The 14,539-nt window shown below is 42.6% G+C and overlaps 1 protein-coding gene across 3 annotated transcripts in view; it reads right to left on the bottom strand.

The window, feature by feature from the left end:
* The window catches only part of PARD3B (par-3 family cell polarity regulator beta), a 1,046,368-nt gene that overhangs the window by 299,393 nt on the left and 732,436 nt on the right, over positions 1-14,539 (bottom strand). For all 3 annotated transcript variants that reach the window (XM_004764207.3, XM_004764208.3, XM_004764213.3), the window contains 2 exons: positions 8,373-8,579; positions 7,400-7,637 (listed from right to left, as the gene is read on the bottom strand). In XM_004764207.3, the coding sequence (XP_004764264.1) occupies positions 7,400-7,637; positions 8,373-8,579 (445 nt within the window). The remainder of the gene's footprint in view (positions 1-7,399; positions 7,638-8,372; positions 8,580-14,539) is intronic.

Raw genomic sequence — 14,539 nt, 5'->3', positions numbered from 1 at the left:
GTTTGTGTGTGTGTGTGTGTGTGTGTAGAAGTGTTCTTTCTTTCTTTTTTTTTTTTTTAAGATTTTATTTATTTACTTGACAGAGATCACAAGTAGGCAGAGAGGCAGGTAGAGAGAGAGAGAGGGGGAAGCAGGCTCCCCGCTGAGCAGAGAGCCCGATGCAGGGCTCGATCCCAGGACCCTGGGATCATGACCTGAGCCGAAGGCAGAGCTCCAACCCACTGAGCCACCCAGGTGCCCCAGAAGTGTTCTTTTTAAAATGATCCACAGCAAGATGTCATATGGAGATGCCTTAGTTTCGATAAAATACTATACTTTAGTATAAAACAAATGAAATGTAAGTGCTTTAGCACATGCAAAGCTTAGATATAAAAAGTTGGTGTCTTTAGATTAAAAAAAAAAAAAACCTATGCCATTAGGGCTCATAATTTAGTCTTCTCTATGTAGAAATTAAACCAGTGTATTACTGAGGTACACCTATGTTAGCTGAGTTGAGAAGAAACAATGAAGAATATCCAACCGGGGCCCCTGGCTGGCTCAGTCAGAAGAGCATGTGACTCTTGATCTCAGGGTCATGAGTTCAAGTCCCACACTGGGTGTGGAGCCTACTTAAAACAAACAAACAAAAAAAGGAACATCCACCTGATGGGCCAGGAGGAATAGAGTGGACACACACAGCCGCAAATCGAGTTGGCCCTTTAGATTAAAGCCCACGTGTCTTCAGATTGTTTACCTCAGGTACAACAGGGTTTTGCATGCTAAAACAGACACAATTTGGGTTAGTGTTCTGTTACAGCTTTATGTGAAGTTGGTTTAAAAGTAACCTCATATTCCTATGCTGCAAAAACATAAAAAATAAAGAAAGAGCAGGCATAAAGTGATTTGGCATTTAGTACCACAGCATGCGAGGTTCTGATAACGAATCTGCTGAAATTCAGTGTGGCCTGGGCAGGTGCACAGTCTGTTAGGTAGTAAGTCACTGTGAGGAAGAGGACACCATCCCTCTGACTTCACCTTCTTCATAACACCTACCAGAGTCCAAAATAATCTCAGTCATCTTGAGTTAGCATTTATTCTCTTCTCCTCACTGGGATGCAAATCACGTAAGAGCTGCAGCCTGGATGTCTTGTTCAGCACCAAATAAATTGACTATTGATTCCCTCAAGCTGACAAGGAAGTGCTTTGTCCCAGGTAGCTGAGCCCAATGTCCCACCTCTGCCTGGGAAATCCCTTGCTACAAGTACTTTACACGTTTAGGTGATATTTTGCTTATTTTGTTTTAAACTCACCAAAAGAAATTCAAAAGTCTTTGAGTTTTCCTTCCTTTCCTAAGACCAAAAAAACCCCAAACAACAACAACAACAACAAACCCATAAAAGCAAGGACTTCATCACTGTATGCCTGGGGTCTAGAACACTGCCTGATGCAAAAGGAGCATTCAGTAAGTAATATGGAATAAATGAAGACTGATTATGAAGGTGCTTGGCGAAGACTAAGCATTCAACATAGTTTATTAATCAATGACTATGGGCAAATTTTTAAAACAGAGATGAACCTCTCTATGGGCAAGTGTAGCACTTTGTTATTTGTTAATCCATTAAAAAGGAATTTACCATGCAAAATTCCCTTAGGTAGCAAAGCACACAAAGAGTATAGAAAAGGTACTTGATCAACAGCAAGGTTTTCCATTCAGGGTGCAGCACAAGTAGATAATTCAAAGGTCTCTGAAGTAAGTGGCCTATAATATCAAAAGGAAGCAGCAGCAAATATGATATAAAGGAATGATTTTAAACACAGACTTGGGACAGAAATCAGTTTAAAGAATGTAAAGATCCGGGGCGCCTGGGTGGCTCAGTGGCTTAAAGCCTCTGCCTTTGGCTCGGGTCATGATCCCAGGGTTCTGGGATCGAGCCCCGCATCAGGCTCTCTGTTCAGCAGGAAGCCTGCTTCCTTCTCTCTCTGCCTGCCTCTCTGCCTACTTGTGATCTGTCTGTCAAATAAATAAATAAAATCTTAAAAAAAAAAAAAGAATCAAAGATCCACATGGCTATTAAATAATTAAGAAATTAGGGACTTCATGCTGGGCTTTCTGCTCTAGAATGTGCAAGATTTTGTTGGCTAAAGGCTATTTCTCTCCAGTGCTTAGAAAAGATCTGCTAGACCCCAGAAGAACAGCCAGGGGCTGATGGCAATTGCCTTGTCTACTGAGTGGGTCTGGGCTTCAGCCTTTGGCCGCAAGGAGCCACAGGCATTATTTCAACAGTCTAGTGCCATGAAGAGCACAAGGCCCTAAAGAAGCCAACACGTGATGAAAAAATTTAAGCATCCTGATTCCCCAATGTCCTCTTTCAACAGCAGGTAAGCAGAGGATTCAGGGAAACTAACAAAGTTGCTAGATTCTTGAGCTGCATATTTTTCCATAATAATTCATGGCTTGTGTCAGAGCTACAGTTGACTCTATGAGGAGGTAATTCTGAAATCAGAAAAGGGGTGCCTGGTCGTTCAGTGGGTTAAAGCCTCTACCTTTGGCTCAGGTCATGATCCCAGGGTCCTGTATCAGGCTCTCTGTCTGAGCCTGCTTCCTCCTCTCTCTCTGCCTGCCTCTCTGCCTACTTGTGATCTCTGTCTGTTAAATAAATAAATAACATCTTAAAAAAAAAAGAAAGAAAAAAAGAAAGAAAAGCATTAAGCATACTGGCACCAGACCGCACATTTAAAGATACAAGTTAACAAGATCCCCACAATTTTTTCAAAAGGATCAGGAGTAGGTCAAATTAACTAATGAGCTAAACTCTATGACTACATATCATTAACATGAATGGACGAGCTAATATTAGAAAAGCACACAACACTTAGCATTTTACAAGCCAGAGCAAAGCCCCTGCTAACACATTCGCACTTTCGCGATGCGTAGCTGAGGAGAGGGAGATGATTTTCGTCCCCACACGTGCCCTTGGCCAGGTGCCACTGTCCACGGCACAACCTGCATTAAAGCTCCATGTCAGGAGAGTGGCTGTGAAATGCAGATAATGGAACAAATAATACATATTTAAGCCACACATCTACCTTCTAGAGAACCTTATAGCAATCAATCTTTTTTTAAATAAGAAAGAAACGAAGTCAATAGCATCTGAGCAACAGATGAGAATTAAAGCAAAATATGTTGGCTAATGGCAACAGCTTTTGTGTTCTTTGTTGCTGAAAATGTGCATGCAGCAGCAACTCCAATATGCTCACACACTCAGATGCAAAAGGCTATGGAAAACAGTTGCTATTTTTACACGGGAGATAAAATCAAACACCACCTTTCAGATCTTAATTTTCCTAAAACCGGAGAAGGAAACAACACGGAGTTGCTAGATGTCTAAAGGAGCTAGGACGTGTGATTTCCACCATGGGCAAATATAGCGTATATCGGACAACAAAAGGAATGGGTTCTATATTCTGGCAGGAGAATATGAATCGGCCAAAATATAAAGTGAAGGCTTACTTGAGTAATATTCTAGAAAAATGGGATATGTGAGGCTTTAATAATTTTTATATTTGTAGACTACTCTAGTTAAATCTGTTTTGTTTTTTCTTTAACACCTTAAAGAGGAACTTGTTTTCTTATAAATTACCATGATATTGTAGAAGTACTACTAATAATTATAATAACTATTTTAGCTTTCTATTGATGCTGTAAAAAAGTATCATAAACATAGTGGCTTAAACAACAGACATAGGCTGAAGTTAAGGATTTGGTAGGCTGGGTTCTTCCCTAGAGGCTCTCCAGACATACTCCCCCCCTCAGCCCTAACTTCTAGAGGCAGCCCTCATTCCTTGGCTCATGGTCACCTCCCTCCATCTCAAAGCTGGCAACATTGCGTTCCTCTGCCTCTTTCTTCTTCAGTCGTATCTTCCTCTTTTATTTTTTTTTAAAGATTTTATTTATTTATTTGACAGACAGAGATCACAAGTAGCAGAGAGGCAGGCAGAGAGAGACAGAGGGAAGCAGGATCCCCGCTGAGCAGAGAGCCTGATATGGGGCTCGATCCCAGGACCCTGAGATCATAACCCGAGCCTAAGGCAGAGGTTTAACCCCTGAGATCATAACCCGAGCCTAAGGCAGAGGTTTAACCCACTGAGCCTCCCAGGCGGGCCTCTCTTCTACTTTTAAGGCTTCTCATAATTACTTTGGGTCATGGGGGGAATCTGGGATGATCATCTTTATCTTAAAGTCAGATGATCCCCAACCTTAATTCCATCTGTACCTTAACTCTCCTTTGCTATGTAACATGACATATTCACAGGTACCAGGGATTACGCTATGGACATCTTTAAGGGGCCTTTATTCTGCTTACCACAACATCTATTGAATGTGTATTTCTTGCCAGGTGCTGTTCTATAAGCATGTTACATGTAACTAAACATATATAATTCCCAAAATAATGGTATTTTTTCCATTTTTCAGATGAGGAAACTGAGGCACATAGATTGAACAGTATGCTGAATGCTACCTAGATAGATAATAGGAGGAGCTGGGATTCAATTTAGCATTCCACATGCAGAGCCTGTCCTGTTTAAACCTGACCTCCACTAATTCAAAGGCAATTCCCATCTATATATTTGGATTGTGTGTGTCATTGTTATCAGGTGGTTAAAGCATAGCCTGCAAATTCTGGCAATCATAATAATTACCTGGAAAAAGGGCAAGTTTAACATTCAAAATGTCAAATGGGAAGACAGAGTCTATAGAGACCACCAGGAAAAACAAACCAGCATTTATTGAGACGTGTCCTACTGCTATCAATATTATCTGTGTTGCCTAAATGTGATTTTGCAGTTTCAACGAGTCTCTCTCTTTCCCTATTTATATATAATAACAGATTATATTTATATTCATATATTACATGAATAACACATATGGAATAGAGCTTTCTGTTTCTGTCTGAAATTTTCATTGAAAATCCCAAACCTGGGGTACCTGGCTGGTTTAGTCGGTTAAGCATCCAACGCTTGGTTTTACCTGGGGTTGTGATCTCAGGGTCATGAGATTGAGCCCCACTTTGGGCTCTGTGCTCAGTGAGGAGTCTGCTTGAAACTCCCTCCCCCAAATCTGCTCCTCCCCTTCTCACACTTGTATCTTTCTCCTTCTAAAATAAATAAATAAAATCTTAAAAAAAAATCCCAAACTAAAAACATCCTAGGACAAATGCCACACAGTATTTTCTTTTTTTAAAGATTTCATTTATTTATTTATTTGACACACAGGGAGAGAGAGAGAGATCACACAAGTAGGCAGAGAGGCAGGGAGAAGCAGGCTCCCCACTGAGCAGAGAGCCTGATGTGGGGCTCGATCCCAGGACGCTGGGACCATGACCTGAGCCGAAGGCAGAGGCTTACCCCACGGAGCCACCCAGGCGCCGCAGCCACCCAGCATTCTTGAGAGAGATATCTCCTAAGAGTTGACTAAGAGGTAGCCAACATCACCTCCCATCCCTCACCTTCGGCCCCTGGATAAGAGAAGGATAGAGACTGAGAGAGAGATTCTCTGTGATGGAAAGTCATAAGAGCAAAGAAAATAATGGAAAGGGCTGCTTCCCCCCACTACCCCCCAATAAAATAAGTGAGGAGTCTGCAAGATGGCCCCCGAGAGCATTTGAGGGCGGTCGTCTGAAAGGAGACAGTCATCCTCCCCATTTGCTTGAGACACAAACACTCACGGCCCCTCTTCCTTCCCCGCGCCTGCCAGCTTGGGTTTGGCTCGTGGCTCCAGAGCTGGGGAGGCACAGAACAGGGCTGGACTCTGCTCTGGAGAAATCTGAGCATGTCAGGCTGGGTGGGACATCCCTATGGCAGAAAGGGGGGAGGGGCGAGCAATGGGAACAGGCTGGGTTTGTTTTTTTTTTTTTTTAAAGATTTTATTTATTTATTTGACAGAGAAAGATCACAAGTAGACAGAGAGGCAGGCAGAGAGAGAGAGAGAGAGGAGGATGCGGGACTCAATCCCAGGACCCTGAGATCATGACCCGAGCCGAAGGCAGCGGCTTAACCCACTGAGCCACCCAGGCGCCCCCAGGCTGGGTTTCTATCACTTGGAGGGGCAAGAGATAGGCAACTCCTGGGAGCCAAGTAAACATAGGCATCTCCAACTGACACCATCTAAGGCTATTAGCTGGGGGCTGGGGGGAACAGAACACACACACACACACACACACACACACACATATAAAACCTCAGGGTGTGGTTCTGAGGTCAGAGGCTAAGGGTCAGAGGATCTCAGGATATCAGTAGAGATAAGTTTCTCCTGTTTAGTGACTGGTACAGCAAGGAGCCACTGAAAAGTCTATAAAACTCGCCCACAAAGGCTCCCAACGGCCAGATTATACCAGATTCAGACACCAGTTAAGGACAATTCCACCCTGGTTCTACAACTGCCTTTCCCTTCCCCCTGGGTCCAGAGACTGAGAAGCAGGAGAAGGTGGGATCTTGCCCCCACATCACCTTGGGGTAGAGACTTGAGGCGCAGGGAAGGGAAGTGTCGGTTAACATTAGACTGGCATTTTAGACTCCGAGGCAGAGGTTGTTTTAAGACCCAAAGTGACCAGAAAGCCATCGGCTGGAGTGACGTCACTGAATTGTGGATATTGTTTCAGCATCAACAAAGCACATTTGGAATTAGCTGTAGGACAGGAGCCAAAGTTGGTTTCTGATGGTGCCCTTGGGGGCCAAGCCCAGCCGCTGGGCTGGCTGCATCTGACACCGCGTCTCACGACCCCACTGAGTCAGGAGAGCAGGTCCGCTGGCCTCACTGTTAAAGAGAAGACAGGAGGCTTGGGGAAGTGAAGCACCCATGAAGCCGGGCAGCTCACGTGTGCAGGGTCACGGACCGAGGACTGGGTGCTCCGACCCTAGACGCAGTACCTCTCCACTGTCCGCTCCCTGCTTTGCAGGTGCTAATGTGCTCACAGGCCTGGCCACGCACCTCCAGTTACGGGGTGGGTGAGTGAGCTCTGTCTACTCTGTCTTCTTTAAGTCACCTGGGGTGTTGTACACGCCATGGCGGGGGACTCCCTCTCACCTCTCGCTTTCCCCACACTGAGGACGCATTTAATTCACCGCAAAAACCAAGGCCTGTGAGCACAGCCCATGTCTCTCCCAGGCATCAGCCTTTCGTTCACAGCAAACTGAACACAGCCTCCTGGCATCCCGGGGGGACCTCGGGGGCCACCGAGGAAGGCTCCTTCTGCTTCTGTGGGAAAGGAACGAGTGCCTTCGCCGTTGAGATTTTTATGTACTTAGCTAAAAAGGAGGGAACACTTGCCATTGTTTTCTGGATACACACAGATCAACAATTTCACCAGGAAAACCCAAAAAGCAAGACCAGGCCCGCTGTGCCTTCACAGCATGCCCCTACCTCAGCATGGCACCGAACCCTTTCTTCTTTATTTTCCTCTCTGGGTCTTCATTTTCCTCTTTCAGCTTTTTCTCCTTGGCTTTCAGTTTGCCCTTTTCCTTCTTCTTCTCCTTCTCTTTCGGTTTTTTGATTTTCCTGGCTTTCTGCTCCCCGTCCTCCAGCTCAGGGCTCCCCTGAGGGACAGATTCACAACTCAGAGCCCCTTGGCCGGAGTGAGAGCTCTTATCAGACAGACCGTCTGTGCGGAGAGAAAAATCAATACATGCGGTCAGGGGCACTGACGGTTAGTGTATCAAGAAAAGTCAAATGTAAAATACAGAGGGATGCAGGAACCACGCCAGAGTTTTACCCTTGCGCGTGGCTACTTGTACCCTTTGAAGAGACAACTGCCTAAATCTGGTTACTTCAAGTAAGGTTTCCTGTGGGGAGGAGGGAGCAGTGGGTGGTTCAGCCAGGGGTATGAAAGGTTTGATCCGTGGCACAACACGAATATCTCTGAAAGACAGCTTGTTAACCTCGATTGGCTCGGAAAGCCCGTGTGCTGGCAAACAAACAGGGCGAGTTTATTTCCAGGAGAGGTTTCTGAGGACACATGTAACCCAACTGCTTTTACCCAATTAATGCAGTCAGTCCTCAGGTTGAGGCTGCTTCTAATGACTCGAATAAGAATGTCAAGAAATGCATACTTAGTGCTCCCAGCCTAAGGGCAAATGACAGTTGGTCCTTGCAGGAGAGTGAAGGGGGACATTTCTTTAGCGTTTGCACTGTCGAATAAATTGCATATTGTGTCAGCCAATTCCACGTTCGTTAAGCCAAAGGGCAAAACATCTCAGGAAAACGAATTACTTTTAATATCAAAAATATAATTGTGATCCTTAAATCATTTTTCTTTGTCATTAAGCACACATCCTTGGCTATGATTCGCGGATGATAATGAGATGAAGAAACTGGGTAAGGAGGCCCTTAGTCCTACCGGCTTCGAGCTCTTCCGGTCCGTCGTAGGATTTGTCAATGGCCGCCCGGAAACTCTCGTTGCAGCCCCGGCCACGGACCATGTGCGGCCGGGGCCTGTGGAAGGGAAGTTCGTTCTTCCTGACCTCAGCGACCGCAGTCTGGAGGCTCTCCAAGGAACTGGACTTTTTCAAACCCAGAGTTGGACCGAAATCTTTGCTTGGAGAGTCTGGAAAAGAAAGGGCAAAAATGGACCCTTTCCCCAAGGAGGCATGGTGTGGTGTAGTGGAAAAGTCTGCTGTTCCGGAAATATTTGTTTGGGCATCTTTAAAAAGGGGGTTTCTGAGTGGGTGGGGTTTGGGGTTCGACCCCAGCTTTGCCAACCTTGACCAAGTGGCTTGAGTTCTTGGAACCTTAGTTTCCTTTCTTTGTGCGTGAAGTTGTGGTAAGATTTAAAATCATAACATATACTATATAAATATTCCTGTGTGTATTCATGCCCATACACAGATATCTATGAATTTGAACGTTTCTAGCAGTCTACAGAGATTGTACACGCGCACACAAACACACATACACGCACACGGCATCTAAGATAAAGAGGGCTTCTCTCACAGTGCCCATCCAAAGTATTCCCTACATTGTGGCTTTTTAAAGATATATATATATATATATATGTATGTATATATATATATATATATATATATATATATATTTTAGAGAGAGAGAGAGAGAGCAAGCAAGCTTTGGAGGGGGAGAGGTTGACGGAGAGGGAAAGTCTCAAGCAGACTCCCGGCTGAGCACAGAGCCCAATGCAGAGCTCAGTTTCATGACCGTGAGATCATGACCTGAATTGAAATCAAGAATCGGACCCTCAACTGACTGAGCCACCCAGGTGCCCCTACATGGTAGCTTCTACCATTTCCATGATCATTTTTGTGATTCTTGAGTAACATACTAAGCATAGAAATCAACATTGAAGTGATCGTAATTTTTATGATTAAACACTTCACTCTAGTGGCTATTAATGTATCATGAATGCAATTCATTTAGTCAAAAAAATAAATAAAGCAAAGCAAGAAAGAAAATAACTTTTCAGTGTCAATGCTTATTGTCCAAAACTGTATTTCTATTTGGGTATCTAGAAAAAAGGTAATTTTTAAGTGTAATTATGTAATTCCAAACAAACAAACAAACAAACAAACAAAAAAAACCCCAAACCTAAGTGAATTCTAGTAATTTGTTTTCCGATATATAATATCTTTCATTGGCACCATTTGGCCCTGTAGCTGCCCCCTGCCCCCATGCCGTGACCTCCATTCCCAGCCACAGTCAGGCTTTCTGGTTGGCTATAGCAGGATTAGGCTATTTAAATACCAGCATCATGAAGATTATTTTAAAGATGGAAATAATTCTATCAGGGTGCCTTTCCACTGGGGCGACATCTCACAATCCTCTCCAGTTGTAAAGGAGGTTATTACCACATGGAGGCCACATCTGCGTTTCTGGGAATAAACTACTTTGCAGTTTTTCAACAGATACAGATTGAGTACATACTAAGGATTATGTACATAAAGTACCTTGCTCAATGCCTCTTTTCCGTATGTTCCGGATATGTTAAACATAGAATAATAATAATTCTAATAGCTAACATGGCATGACAAGCTTTGTCCCATTCTAAGTGCTTCACCTGTATTACCTTCCTATAATCCTGGCAGTTATTATTGTTAATCCCATTTTATAGATGAGGGAACTCATGCACAGAGCAGAGAAATAACGGCTGTAAAATTACACACTCACTCCGCATCAGAACTGGGAATGTCCTTAGGCAGCCTCACTCCAGCATTTCTGATCTAAAGAGAAACTTGGCCTCTGCCCTCAATTCGATTAGAGTCAAGCTACTTAAACTGGCCCACAGAGTCCTCGTCTCTAGAAGAAGATCATCAGTCTAGATTAGTCCCGTGAGATGGGCCAAGTAGGCAAAATACAAAGATCAGATGTTCCTGTAATTCTACTTTCATCATTAACTTCCAGGAGGTAATTCTGCACTTTGGACAACATACATGATGACAATAAACACTGCATCTTATAGGCAACAGTATATCTTGGATCAACCCAACCGAGATGAGCTTGAGCGAAAAAAAAATTACAAGAGATTTCGGGGACAGATTTCAGATGCTACTTGCAAGTCACAAACACTGAGACTATGTCGCTACTAAATTCAAAAAGAGGCATACTTCTAATATTCTCAGGAAGGAAGGCAAGTTGAAGAAACAGAAATTGGATAAGATCGTTTCTGACAAGAAAACAAAAGGCAACATAGAGGTTTGGGGTATTGAAGCAACAGTAAAAGCTTTGGAGTTTACAGAAAATATTTTACACCATCAACCCCTCAGGATGTCTGACGTGAAGTGTGGTGAAAACAAGAAGATGAAGAACGCTATCTGAGAAAGCTTAGCTCCTCTGTCAACAATAGTAACCATCTCTTATTTATTAATTGCCATCCAAGAGATTATATTACAGCCCAAACTGTAAGTATTCATGTCAACCTTTTGCAGTAAATTCTACGGAACATGAAAGCAAATAAATCATCCAAGATATAAGGCACGCTATCTAAGAGGAGCTCATCCAACGCTCAGCAAGAAGTCATATTTGAGAAGGAACAAATACACTGTGACTCATTCTAAGCAAACTGAACATTAAGGATTCATGGATTTTGCTGGATTAATAGAGCCAGGAATTAATTCACTTTACAAAAATAAATAGAAGCCACAAATTAGAAGCATCAACTGACGTTGGCCAAAATTACAACCTAGCTGTATTGGATGTAGTAATAGTAAAATTAAAAGCAAAACTGCTTGAGTCCTGGGTTGTAAATGTGATCTCAGGGGTTGTCAGGCTTGGAAGAATTGTTTCTGTTTATTCCTGGGGAGTCAACAGGATGCAGCGATGGCAGGCTGATGTGAGAGAGGGAAATCTGAAAGCTGGAAAGCCTTTGCAAGAATTCGCAGGGGTATTGAACTGAAGTTCCAAGTGAACGAAGATTCTGATGTGGGCCTTGACCAGGATTACACACCCCTTCTAGATGTCCCAGGGCTTCCAATAAATGGGCACATTTAATCCCTCTTCCCTTTTTCTTACTCTCACCGCTTCAAACTTAGGTTGACATTACCTAGGAAATTCTGTAGCTTTTAGAATGGGAAGAGTCACTATTTTTAGCCTAACCATTTACACCAATTATATTTTTTCTAGGTTCCCATTAAAAGTAGAGGTCTCTCTGAAGGGATAATGTACAGTAATTAATCAAATTCAAAACCTCAGTCATTCTATTCCATTGAAGTCATCCCAAAATATGATGACGCCTCACATTTTCTCTGCAGTGGATGTGATATTGGCTGTGGCTGATTGGAAGCAATTGTCTGAGAGGGTGATCTATGATTACCATGTGTTATCAGTCTCAGGATGAGTGGACTCTGTCCAAATTCGAGCATTTACTTGTCCCATTTTGAGCATCTACAGAACTAATCTTAATATGATTGTTCAATGATTTCCAGGCCAACCTCACTTACTTGCCAATGCCAGGGAATAAATCTTCTTTCTCACTTTATTAGTAAGGCTTTATTATTTTAACTTATGGCTTCTATGTCCAGTGACCATGTTCTCTGAGAAAACTCATCTTTCCATCAAAGAACACAAACTTGACATACACAAACTTCTTTAAACAAATGATAGAATCATTATCAAGGGTGCTAGAAGAGGGACCTTACATGATAAAAATGATTCTCAAGGTCATATAATAGAAATATTCTCTTAAATTTCCCTGTGCCAAATTTTTCCTTAAAATAAGTCCTCAGAAAGAGTTATCACTGACTTTTTTTAAAGATGCTATAGCACTTTCAAAGATTCATCTGTTCCTAAAGGTAGGAAGGGCTGGTTTGACTGAGTCCCAGAAGCCTTTCCCACAAACAGTAGAGGAAAGTTTCAGGATCATGCCTTTTGGTCCACCAAGCCAGAGATCTATCCACTACTCCCTGTCATCCAGAAAAATCCAGTGTTAGGAAGAGAATGGGTGCAAGGATTTAAAGGGCCGAAGACTTCTCTGTGTGAGCAATGGGCATGAAACAGGTGGCGTGGGAGCTACTATCTAAGTCAAGAGGAGCCGCTGTAAAACGGATCCTTCACACCCTGGGAAACCACGGCCCCCACCTTCTAGGGAGAACGTCCCATGTTGATGTGTTACAAAACAGAAAGTCCTTGCTGGAGGACTATCTGGATGTGGACCTCAGTTTCTCTGACTCAGTCTTGGATTCCTGCCCTTGCCCCATGGCTGCAAACCACTGTTGGTTCCCTACAGGCATGTGATTAGGATAACAGAGAACAGAAGTCTGGGGTATTGTAAATAGTGAGTAAGAGGGGACACTGTGAGACATGCCAACAACTCTGCCACTTGTTTCCTGAGTTACTAACCCCTCCGTGCTTCAGTTTCCTTATCTGTAAAATGATGGTAGGACAAGCATGAAAGAGGATTTGCCACATGGTCTATGCTCATAAAACAGTGGTGACAATTACTGTCACCTCTAAACATCTGAATAAGTGAAGGCCTAGCAGAATTCATTTGTTTGGGTCCCCCACTGCATTCTTTGTTTTTGTTGTTAAGTTATATTTACTTATACGAGAGAGAGAGAGAGAGAGAGAGAGAGCAAGAGCGCATCCGTGTGCGAGCTAGGGGAGGGGCAGAGGACAAGGGACACAGAAACTCAAGCAGACTCCGTGCAGAGCATGGAGCCCCCCCTTGGGGCTCGATCTCACCATTCTGAGATTAGGCCTGAGCCAAAACCAAGAGTCAGATGCTTAGCCGACTACACCACCCAGGTGTCCCTCCACCACTGCATTCTTAACTACAACCATTCCTTCCGCAAAAAGCTGATGAGGGTTTGCTAAAGAAATAGCATCATTTCTTTTTTATTCAAAAGTTGAACTGATTTTTTTTTAAACAACTCCTTACATTTTTTTTTTCTTTTGAAATAGGGTATATGTCCACATCTGTTCACTGCATATAGAGACTATCATTGGGAAAACTGAGAGGGGAGGAGTCTTGGTTGCCCTTTCCTTAAGGCTGTAATCATTTAATTAGTCTGAGATTTCACTGGCAATATTTGAACTTCCCGTCCTAGCATTAAAATCTTGCAATAAGAGAACGCCTTAATCCAGAAGACCAGTAATTGGATCTTTCATTATTGATGAAATTGCTTCCAATACATTCTTATTAGAACATAAGGAATTATTTTGGGGAAGGTATTCACTTTTGTATATGTGGCAAGTTTTTCTCCCAGCTAGAGCCTTATAATTAATAAATACTTATGATAAGTTAAGAATAAATAATGTATTAATTTGCACATTTCAATAACATCAATGGCCCTCAAGGCACTTAGTGAAAATTAATTAAGTTAGTGTTCCTCCCTCTAAAATAGAGGAATTGTGCCCACTAGTAAATTGGGGATGAGAATGATTGCAATGCTATTCAGGGGTCACAGCATGAAACTTAAGAAGACCAGGAATTCGGCAAGATAGCTTGCTTTCATTATCAATTTGGCATTGCTGTATTATGAGCAATGAACTTGGGCAAATACAATAGAAATGCTTTACTTGCTTCATGGGGAGTTGTGATGTGAAATTAATAGCCTTAAAACTCTTTGAATGAAAAACTATTATAAATTCCAAGTAGGAAGTCACAACACCACTTTATTCTCCAATACATCCCACTTTGTCTTTTTATTTTAGATTACACTTAACTGAAAATTTTGTATATTTGATTTTTTTAGTAGTTTCCCTAGAGGCAAAATGTCTTATGTGCTTGAATAGATATCATTGCAAATCCATTAGCCTAGGAAAAAAAGTTCCCCATAATATCCAAATGTATAATCTCTCAAATTATGTTATCTGTGCTAACTATGTCCATAATGGGCCTAATTACCTTCCTGCCTATCTCAGTATTCCAAATATTGATCATCATTCCAAGCTTATCACTGGGTCCCGTTTCCTATTCATTACCATAGGGCATAATGTAATCTGGTTTATACATTATCTGCTGTCATTTGGGTCTCAGTTCTTTTACTGGCAATTTCCAAGTTCTCCAGGAGAAGAGATTTTTCTTTTAAGTCTCGTAAATCCCAGGGTCTTTCATCATTT

This window comes from Mustela putorius, unplaced genomic scaffold (genome assembly GCF_011764305.1).
Source record: "Mustela putorius furo isolate JIRA1106 unplaced genomic scaffold, ASM1176430v1.1 tig00000275_pilon_pilon_pilon, whole genome shotgun sequence".
In the NCBI taxonomy this organism is placed as follows: Eukaryota; Metazoa; Chordata; class Mammalia; order Carnivora; family Mustelidae; genus Mustela; species Mustela putorius.
This window is presented reverse-complemented; position numbering and strand designations above follow the sequence as displayed.